Genomic DNA, 10364 nt, shown 5'->3' with positions numbered 1-10364 from the left:
AATTCCACAATTATAGACGTAATGAGGATCTACTATATAATCATGAAAAACTCGACCAGATGCAAGAAGATGAGTCTTCTACCGTTTCAAATATTGACCATCATAATTATCGAATCTTTTTTTTATAGACAATACTTATATGATCGAATGTCATAAATTATTACAACTTTATTACGTGATTTCATAATATGATCACAACACATAACGTTTAAACTTTTAAACGTATACTGAGTCATCTCATAAATCTATGTACACTTATTGCATTTTCAAATATACAAACTATATTATTTTTAAATTAATTTATATATATCAAAATTAAAATTTTTACTGTACAATTTATATAATACAAAATGAAGCTAATAGTTTAAAAATATTATAAACGAATATCTCCTTCAAAAATTTTCAATAATTGGTATTTGAGAAAAATATAAAATCTTCATAAAAAAGAGAGGGGAGAAGAAAAGGTTAGGCATTTGGCTAATTTAATTTCTGAATATTTTAGGTAGACGCAGAACCGTACAGGCACACGTTCGGGTTACATCTCCGATCAGTTACGATTCACAAGTTGCAATTTGCAGACCCGCCTTTTCTCTGTCTCTACCCTGCAATCAAAATTCGACTCTTCTTCTCCACCATCGTCCGTCAGGGTTCTCTTAAATTTTTTTTTTTTTTTTAAATTCAACTTTTGCAGAAAATAGAAAAAACAAAGAAGGGGGCAACGAGCTTCCAATTAGGGTTTCATGTTCTTCTATGTAGCTTTAATGTCTTTTGATTTTGGATGGAGATTACTACCTCTACTCTCACTCTCGCTTTCTCTTCTCAGCCATTTTTATTAGCCTTCTCTCTCACTATCTTCTCTCTTCTAGTAGCCCTTCTCACTATCCGATCAAAATCCTCCAAATCCCATACACCTTCTCATGCCACGTCACCCAACCCTACTAAGACCTGTAATTGTTGTCATTCCTGTAACGGGACCCTAGGGAATTCAGATTCTTCCTCGTTGGCTACTGTTACTGGGCACCTCAACGGTGGTTCAGCGGCGGTGGAGATGGTGGCGGCGGTATCTGACAGGGTGGTCGAGAAGCAGACGGGGGCGTCTATGATGGAACAATTAGTACCTGAGATTACCACGCACACGCTTAGTTATTTGGATTATCCTAGTCTTTGTAGATTGTCTATGACAAATTCATTGATGCGAAAGGCTGCTAATGATGATAATGCCTGGAAAGCGCTATATCACAAGGTATTTTTCTTTCCTTTCAGAAAATGTAAATTTTAGATTGTTATTATTTTGGTGTGTTAAATTTAGGTTTATGGGTTTGGTGTTGAATTTCTGCCGCAATTCTTTTGGGGAATTGCCTTGTTTTATTTAATTGTGGAAGGATTATGAGCAGTCTGAGTATTAGAGTCTCCACTCAACTGAGGCCAAACAGCAACTACATGTGGTTTAGGTTGCAGAAGTATTTAGGATCGTTAAAGATGTCTGTTAACTATTAAGGTTAGCCTTTAATTAGAATTTGCGAGTATATGTATTTCTTTGTTCTTTCCTACCCTTTGTTGACATTTCCATTACCATATCTGATTATGTGCTTTCTTTTCTTTTTTTTAGGTTTAATCTAACTAATTAAAATATCTACTTCCAAAATTACATTAAAAAGTCCTTGAAATTTAGTTCCATCAATTAGCAAGAACATCCGTCTATTTAGCCACTATTCTCCCAATAGTCACGATGAAAAATAACTCTCCAAATAAGATTAGAGAAAAACAATTTGCTTCAATACGGTAGAGAGAGAGAAAGGGAGAGAGATTAGTTGAATATCAGCAGCAACCTCATCTCTCATCAGCAATGCCTGAGAAATTAAGCATGTTGGGAGTCACCAATCAAGAGGAGGACAAGAAATCCGCAATTAATTGGCTCACATCAATCTCAAGGTCAAAGGATAGGACGATAATGAGGTTTTCTTCAAGATTAAGAGAAGCACACAACTAAAGAAACTTATGAATGCATGCTATGGTAGATAGTTAGTGGAGATGAACTCTATTACATTTTCTTTTGATAGTCATCGTCTTCGTGGGGAGTAAACTCCAAATGAGTTGAAAATGGAGGATGGAGATGAGATAGATGTGATGCTGTACCAAACTGATAATGTATTGCCATGTGTTTGGATTTGTCAAATTATTAATATAGTATATATTAGGGATAGAATATTTGAATTAAGATTTGGATAAATTTTGGTATTTACCTTTGCAAGGAGTCCAATTTTATTATGATATGTTGCAATATGTATATGGCATCAGATGGCAGAGAAGTATCCACAATCAATTTATCTTCCTATTTCTTTTGGTGTTTCCAATTGAGGGAGAGGGCTCAATAGATATTTGAGAGAGAGAGCAGCTACAATTGCTGCCTAGCAAAATGTTGCCAGGGATGTGGTTACCAGATATGTTAAGATGGAGTTGCCTATCTTTGTTTCCATTTAGTATATTGGATTTCACTAGATAGAAATTGGCCTCTGCAAAGCTTGGTTTTAGGAAATGCTCTCACGTTGTTGGTCTGAGCAGTCTATCTCCTCCTCTTCCATGATGTGTCAAGGTCTGCAAGCCATTGTGTTTGAGGTAAAAAGTGCCTCCATTTACATGGTTTTTGTGTGGAAGGGAGCTGAAAAACAAGGAGTTTTCTCCTCTCTTTATTTTCTATTTTATTTGAGGGTATTTAGGGCATTATAAATATTTCTCTCAGCTTGGACCAAGTTAAATTAGAGTGACTAACGGTAGAATAGTTCATAATTGTACGGATGTCCTTACTAATTAGTGAAACTAAATTCCAATGACATTTTAATGTAATTTTAAAAGTACAAGAATGGTTTAATTGGTTAGGTTAAAACTCATAAATATATTAGTAATTTGCCCCTTTTTTTTTTTAAATTGCAAATTTGGGTTTTAAATTGTAAAAGCTTCTCTTTTTCTCTCTTTTCTTTTTGTTTTTCCTTTTTATTATTATTACAGTTCACGCTACTCGTTGCTATTTATCTGGTTGCTGTGTCTTTCCTTATTTTTAGTAGGTGCATTTTTTTTTAATTTTCACTTTTCTGTCTTAGGATTTTACAATGGAACAAGATACTGTGACACCTGTTAATGGGTGGAAATCTTACTATGCGGCTACAAGAGCCGTTGTGAATGCCAATACAGAATTTTATAATGTGATCAAAGAAAGGTCTCTTCCAGCAATGAGTCATTTTTGGCTTAATGCAGACTATGTGAAGTGTATTCATGCATCTGGGGAACTTTTCACAGGGTATGTTATTATACTTGTGCTGAATAGTAAATGAAATTACAGAATATCTTGTTCTGCAGTGTTTAAAATAATATTATTGTAGTTTGCTTATTGTTTTGCTTCTTATTAGGGTTGGACCATTTGGATATAGTTATGATAGTAAGGGTTGGCTGATTTGAGTGTTGTTACGATGCTTCTGTGATGTTTTCTTGTAAGTCATACAGTTATTCATGGAAAACTAATTATGGGGATGTTGTAGATATTGTTAATATATACTTTATTTACCTTGTTAGGTATTCAGATGTTATCTGTGGTTTGTCAAAATTTTACACTGATTAATGCATTTGGGAGCCAAGAAGAAGAAGAATTTTTATAAATGGGCAATTGTTTTTTACTGATGTGTATGATGTGTGACTTTGAACTAATTTTGCTGCATCTATCACTATGATGAATTTACTAATATAGAATGAGGTGGTGCTTTGGGTTTATTGAGTTGAGAAGATTATGCTTCATTGAGAAGCATATTGCATTTGGTTTATCCTGAGCTTAATATTCTTACAATTGTAATTGGGACCTGGATGTATAGAAGAATAATAGAACTCAAGCTGCCTTGTTGCTTCTTGTGATTCATCATTGCTCTATTCATCACATAGATATTATAGGTAATATGAATGCATGTGTTTTGCTCCTGTTGAGGTGGGTATGCACTATTGCTTTCTACAGTATTACTGGTGAAGCGAAAGGAAAGGAAAGGAGGGAAGTGCTAATATGTATCGCAAAAGCATATGGGAGCTAATTCTTTTACTTCGTATCTTCTATATAAATATTGAGGAAATGGGATTTGGAAAGAAAGCATTGAATGAAGGTTATGGTGCCAATTTTGGCCAATTCTTGGTGCATTCTTCTGAATTCTGAAGTTGTAAAATTGGGACAGAAGGGTCAGATGGTGTGCACCTATAAATTTGTAAAGATAAAGTTTTCATATTGAGGTTAAGTTTTTGAATACTGAAACTGTCAAATTAGGTTCCTTGGCTGGTAAAGAATTTGCATATATTCTATGTTTTGTCATTTTACTTAGGGGAAGTGTCTAGTTTGGAATTGCAGAATCACTGACAGATCTTTTTTTTTTTCCCCTTCTAATTTTCTTCTTCTAAGAATAATGCATTTTAGACAAGAAACTGTGATTTTGTCAGTCTTTGGTAAGCATAGTTGACTGTTAACTTTTACCTTCTCAACTTAATTGACTATTATTTTGTCAATCTTTCCCAAGCATAGTTGACTGTTAACTTGTACCAGATCAACTTAATTGGAATTTGAAATTCACATCTGTTCTGGTGAGCCTCGGTTGATACTTTTTGCTTTTAATGTTTTAGATGTTTTGCATATGCAGGTATAATGCTATAATGCAGAGTTGGCAACTTACATTTGATTGGGAGCAATGGCTAGATTTTGAGGTTCAGGATGTACGGGCTCGTGTGCTGACGGACATGGCTTGGGTTACCATGAAGGCATATATTCACTTGAACACCAGGCCATTTAGTGTAACAAATGTCTTTGAGTTCCATAATGGTCGGTGGTATATGGTTCACCATCACAGCTCAGTGATGCTCATTGATGGAGATGTTGGCCAACAGATTATTCATGCATAAAACGAGAGAAAAAAGAGTTCATACCAATGATATGTTGCTAGTTGCTAGTTGCAAAATAGTGATATTTATCAGGAGGAAGTTTCTTGAATTTTCCTCTATGAATTCTTCATTGGAAATATTTAGTGTTTTTCCAACCTCAGTTTTGATTGTTTATTGGGTAAAGAGGCGTCTTCGTCGCTCTTCTATTCTCCCCCATCCTTTTTCTCAATTCTTCTGTATCTTTTTGTTGTAATTTTTAGTTTGTATTTCTTTTGGGGTAAATTCATTTCCAAACTCCCAGATTTATGCAAAATGGGAACTGCTAAAAGTATAGCTACTGCGTAATGTAGCAAGGGCCAAAGGATGGAGTTGCTTATTGCTGTGGATTGACTGCAAATACTAAACGACTGTAGTAGAACCGGATAGATGAATGAAAAAGGAACATTCATGCTTGTATTCAAACGCCTTGTATATTTTATTCTCCATTACTATATTTCATCATTCTCCATATCCCCCCTTTAACTCTTGTCTGAGGGCAGGCCAATGTTGTCTACTACTGGTTAAGAAAAAAAAAAAAAGTGTTGTTTTATCCAGTTGGTCTGACTTGTGACAACACAAATGGTCATTGAAGTCTATATTGGAAGTGGGTGGGAGATAGGCACTCGATGTTCATTGCTCGTTAAACACATGGGCTAAAACAACCTCCCTAAACTTATAACTGGAAGTGTCAATTTGGGAATTAATTATGAGCCCAGAAACAAAGGCAGAAAAACATTAGGAAGCTCATAATACAAACATGGCCCAAAAAGGACCAGATTAGCCTAGCCCAACCCTGGTACAAGGCCCAGCCATTAAACTGAACCCTAATTCTAAACAGGTACAGAAATAGCTCCATTGCTATCCCTGCTGCCGCCGTCCATTTGATCTTCAATTAGCCACTCATCAGCGTACGAAGGAGAACCAATCAGCCACAGAAAGAACAAATCAAAGATCCACATCAGAATGCATAAGAAGCTAAAAACGAGGGTAAGAGGCAACACATTTGCCATGAGAGGCAACCTAGAAACATTTCAGCACTGGCAAAGGGAAAGCTAAGAATGTTCTTCTGTGTACCATTCGCGCCTTCTGGACTCTATGAGCCCTGCGAACCAACCACAATCGCTCTTTGCTGGAGGTCAACAGAGAAGACCCCATAGATCTGGGTGCCTAAGCCAGGAAACAAAAGAAAGAGAGCTAGATCAGAAAGAAAAATGACAAGGGAGAAATTGGACACATCGATACAAGAAAAGCCACGGATCTGCTCTTTCATCTGGAATCAGCTGCATGCATCAAGATCTCCTGCAAGAAACTGAACCAGAAGAGGAAAAGAAAACAAAAACAGACTAAAACAAGCAGATCTCAAAGGCAACCCTCTTCAATGAAGCTTAGATCTGCAACCCACAACACAAAAACTATATACACCCACCCGAAGGGGGAGAGAGGAATCCACGACTCCGGGTAGAAAGAGGAGGTCGTCCCCCATCAAGATGGGGCAGGCGACGACCAACTTGAGCGGTAGCGGCGAGGACGAAGCCTCAGAAATCAGATATTAGAGATGAGAGGAGAAAACTCCCTCTGGACTAAACTGCAGAGGGAGAGTGCGTTGGGGGTTGACGAAAGAGACTTAAAAATAAAATAACAATTGCAAATAATAATAATCATAATAAATAGAATAAATTATAATTTAAATTTTAAATTTTACTATAATTAATACATTAATTTTTATACTTCTAAAATTAATCATTTAAATTTTTTAATCATTTTAATTTTCATTTATAATTTTATTAGCAGATCAGTTAAATTAATAATAAATATTTTAAATATTTAAAATCTTTTTAAGAACATTTAAATTTTTTAATATAAGGGAGTATTTTATACTATATAAATTATTTTTTATTTTTAAATTTTAAAATAATTATATTTTTAAAATAAAAATTTTTAAATTAATTTATTTAAAATTATAATTTTTATTTATTATAGATATTAGTTTATAATTAGCGGATAATTAAATTTTTTTAAAAAATATAATTTTTTTATAAAAGTTTATAATATATTTAAATATTATTTAATACTATTTAAAAATAGTTGAAATTATAAATATTTTTTAAAAATTTTAAATTTAAAAATATTAAAATATTTTAATAAATAAAAATTAAAAAATAAAAATTATTAAAATAAATTAAATAAAATGTTATAAATAAAAATTAATGAATTTAAATATTTTAAATAAAAAATAAAAAATTAAAATATTTAAATTATAATAAATAAAAAGAAATTTAAATATATAATTTTAAAAATATAAATATTAATTTATTAATTATGTTAAAATTTAAAAATTTTAATATAGTTTATTTATTTAAAAATAATAATAATAATATTTTTATATTTATAACAGTAAAAAATAGATGAAAAGATTTTTATATTGATTATAAAATATTTTAAGTGTTAATTTTAAAATTATAAAAATTAATTTATTAATTATATTAAAATTTAAAAATTAAAGTGTATCTTATTTTAATAAATAAATAAAAATACAAGTAGAATTAAAAATAAGAAACCTGCTGTTCATGCTATTATTCAATTCAATAAAAATCCATGGTTCGATATCCAGGTGTAGGTCCAGGGATAGACCGTTGTAGCTGAAGGCTTAAAGCTAGAGGCTGTGAAGCTGTTATCCACTCCTTTCCCTGCACACACAGTAATAGAGGGAGAGGTAGATGGCAATCACTCTACTCTCAATACCAACATCTCCTCAAACCCTTTTCTCCCATCGCCTTTATGCTAATACCAACACATGTTTACATGGCTCAGCAGCTCTCCTTAGATACCCATCTAAGTCCTTCATTCCTCTCTCTTCTTCTTCTTCTTCTTTAACTTCTGCTGCAGAAGATAATCCTCCGCCGCCTTCACCAGATCCTCTTGTTCTCCAGTCAGAATCTGCAACCGTTGACGCTGACGAGCCTCCTGTCGGGTATCTCCATATTTAAAAAATAAAAAATGCCTTCAATTTTATTTGACCATAAAGTTCGTAGTTAATCTATTATTATTTGGTGTGCTGTTTCTAGTATTCCATTTGTTTGGTTACCTTGCCGTCGAATTAAAAGCAAATGAACAGGAGTTTTTTTTTTTTTTTTTTTTCTTTTCCTACTGCCTTGATAATTTTCTATGTAAGCCATATCGTTTTAGCTCAGTTGAGTCCTTGAATGTGCATGTGCTCGGTTTTTGATACGTTATCCTAGCCGAACTTTCAATTTCCATTGTAGAAAGCTCGATGTCGCTTACTAGAGTGCTTTCTGAATTTATGCTAATGCTTGGACTAGGCAGATTTTGTGAATCGAACAAGTTTAAAGGGTTAGAAATTAAGAAATGGAAAAGATTAAGCTAGAGTTTCAATTTCCAGAAATGGATTTTGATTGCTGTGTTTACGGTCAGTTGCATGTAGTTAGTGATGAACATCAACTACTCAATGTTTGATTGCTATATGAACTATCTCGTTAGGCTATTGAAAGGATGTTTTGGGAAGCCTTTGTTGTGGAAGGAGCCTTAGCTATAGTATCTTGAATCTTTTGAAATTCTTACCGTTAATCAACCTTCCAAATACTTATCAAACCTTTGAAGCTGAGCATGAGCCCTTTATTATGTGTTAAGTTGCAGAACACCTTCCAAAATAATTTGAGTTCACCCAGCACTGAGAATCTAATGTGCTCTCCTGAGAGATAGAGAAGTAGCTAGGAAATTATTCTTTGCTGCAGATTTCTTGTGTGATCTATTGGACTCGTTCAATTGTTGGAAAGATGAATACATATGTATTTATATGGTACTGATGTGGATCCAATTCATTTTGCAATTTTCAAGCATTATAAAGAACTTGGTTATTAAATATGAATAGAAAAATATCAAAATTTTCCCCCCCCTCCTGAAGGGGTTGTAAGGCCTGTGGGAGGCAGGAAATTGAGAAGGGCTGCAATGGAGAAGGAAGGATTCAAGGTGGGATTGCAACAGTTCCAGGGTTTGGTTGGTGGCCGATAAAGGCTTACAGACCATGTCCTAGATTTGTAGCATCTGGTGGCAGGTATAGGCGGCAAGGGCAAAGCATGGACGAAGTTGCCTTTGGGAGGGGGGAGAAAGGAACTCCTATAGGAAGCAGCACTGAGGTCGAGTACAGGTAAAATCATTCCCTAATTTTAGCTGCAAAACTATCATGCTGCTACTAGGCTTCTAGAAATTTTAAATCAAATTCTATAGTTTAATGCAAGCCTTTTATGACCTAACACAGCAATAAGCTTTTTGTTATCATAGATGAATGATTTGCCCATTTTCTCTTCAATCTGAAGGGCAGACCAATAAGACCTAGATGCTAGATATGATGTTGACCTTGAACTTCTGTTTGATGCTATAGAATAAGGCACCAAATTTTCAGTTTATGCAGATAATGAAAAGGTAAGATATCAGGAACTGTCCAACCTGAAAAAGTAAGAGTTATTAGAAATTCTGAAACCCCCCAAAGATTTATATTTCGTAGAAGTCTTACTCCTAAAACAAAGCTATTATTTTAAGAATCACGCTTTAACTCCAAAAACTTTATTCAGAACATATGGAGTCTTGTATGAGGTCCTTGTGAACTTTGTATTGGCATCTGATTTTCAGTTTAATACAATGAAGATTTGTGCTTTAAGCGCATTAGCATTGCTAATATTCATTTCTCATGCATTCAAGGTTGGATAGCACAAAGGACTGGCAAGTTCGGTGAATCTTTAGCTTTAATTATGATTTAATTTACGCATAAGATGAACGGTGAAACACAAAGCTGATTACATATATTTATGCTGTTAATATTGCAGTAACAAAAGGGGAGATCCAAGGAGATTTAAGAGGTGATCTTAGTGGAACGAGATGTGCTAATCTCTAAGCTCAACTGATAAACATGAGTTTGTTGATTAAGTAGCTTCAATTAGACACTGCTATCTAAAAAAGTTGAGTTACTTGTTGATGTTCAGATCTCTAGGTCCATGTTTGTCATTCGTTTTTATTTCCATATTGGTTAACAAACTTACACACAGGATGGTTGGAAGTTCACCATAACCGACTGTATACCATAACTCATTTATTAAATTAAAATTTATGCTATAGAATATAACTTTTCATTGTCTAGTTTGGATATAGGGAGAGGAAAATATTAAAAAGTTGCTTTTTGAAGGATAAAATTATATTTTATTCCTAAATTTTCAAAATATATCTGGAAAATAATGGGATATATTTGTCATTTTGAAACTGTTCTCTAAAATTTCTCCCAATTTGGAGAAAAAAAAATAGAATGAAATATAAAAGTTATTTTCCATCTTATTTTCTTTTATATCAAACACAGAACAGTGAAAAATAAGTTTATTTTCCTTTCTAATTTTCTTTTCTCTTTTATTATTTGT

General features: G+C 33.5%; 2 protein-coding genes and 1 long non-coding RNA gene across 8 annotated transcripts; 2 read left to right on the top strand and 1 right to left on the bottom strand.

Moving 5' to 3' along the window:
- Positions 1-454: 454 nt before the first annotated feature.
- Positions 455-5419, top strand: LOC110626595 (F-box protein SKIP8). The gene is made up of 3 exons (XM_021772604.2): positions 455-1243; positions 3099-3295; positions 4665-5419. The coding sequence occupies exons 1-3, from the start codon at positions 779-781 to the stop codon at positions 4921-4923; spliced, it is 921 nt and encodes a 306-aa protein (XP_021628296.1). The 5' UTR covers positions 455-778; the 3' UTR covers positions 4924-5419.
- Positions 5420-5595: 176 nt separating this feature from the next.
- On the bottom strand, positions 5596-6572 carry LOC110626602. Its single transcript, XR_002489749.2, has 2 exons — positions 6368-6572; positions 5596-6108 (listed from the first exon to the last, which is right to left on the bottom strand). It is a non-coding gene; the product is annotated as an uncharacterized LOC110626602 (long non-coding RNA).
- Positions 6573-7548: 976 nt separating this feature from the next.
- Positions 7549-10099, top strand: LOC110628234. Of its 6 annotated transcripts, XR_006350263.1 has the most exons (5): positions 7549-7912; positions 8864-9106; positions 9281-9381; positions 9658-9678; positions 9783-10099. XR_006350263.1 is itself a non-coding variant. In XM_021774806.2 (4 exons), the coding sequence occupies exons 1-4, from the start codon at positions 7659-7661 to the stop codon at positions 9817-9819; spliced, it is 555 nt and encodes a 184-aa protein (XP_021630498.1). In that variant the 5' UTR covers positions 7549-7658; the 3' UTR covers positions 9820-10099. The 6 variants fall into 6 exon arrangements, 3 of the variants coding, with proteins under 3 accessions (XP_021630498.1, XP_043811148.1, XP_021630506.1); XR_006350261.1 differs by lacking the exon at positions 9658-9678; XR_006350262.1 differs by having other exon boundaries at positions 9658-9860.
- The last annotated feature ends 265 nt before the right edge of the window (positions 10100-10364 follow it).

The sequence above is a fragment of the Manihot esculenta genome, chromosome 1 (assembly GCF_001659605.2).
Source record: "Manihot esculenta cultivar AM560-2 chromosome 1, M.esculenta_v8, whole genome shotgun sequence".
NCBI lineage: Eukaryota > Viridiplantae > Streptophyta > Magnoliopsida > Malpighiales > Euphorbiaceae > Manihot > Manihot esculenta.
The sequence above is the reverse complement of the archived record's forward strand: the minus strand, read 5'-3'. Positions and strand labels throughout refer to the sequence as shown.

What these genes read in the sequence shown, in the direction of transcription:
- LOC110626595 (XM_021772604.2), top strand. Translation starts at nt 779, where the DNA reads ATGGAGATTACTACCTCTACTCTCACTCTCGCTTTCTCTTCTCAGCCA. An exon ending in GGAAAGCGCTATATCACAAG is followed by an intron (nt 1,244 to 3,098) that starts GTATTTTTCTTT and finishes TTTCTGTCTTAG; the next exon opens with GATTTTACAATGGAACAAGA. An exon ending in TCTGGGGAACTTTTCACAGG is followed by an intron (nt 3,296 to 4,664) that starts GTATGTTATTAT and finishes TTGCATATGCAG; the next exon opens with GTATAATGCTATAATGCAGA.
- LOC110628234 (XM_021774806.2), top strand. Translation starts at nt 7,659, where the DNA reads ATGGCAATCACTCTACTCTCAATACCAACATCTCCTCAAACCCTTTTC. An exon ending in GCTGACGAGCCTCCTGTCGG is followed by an intron (nt 7,913 to 8,863) that starts GTATCTCCATAT and finishes CCCCTCCTGAAG; the next exon opens with GGGTTGTAAGGCCTGTGGGA. An exon ending in TTGGATAGCACAAAGGACTG is followed by an intron (nt 9,679 to 9,782) that starts GCAAGTTCGGTG and finishes TTAATATTGCAG; the next exon opens with TAACAAAAGGGGAGATCCAA.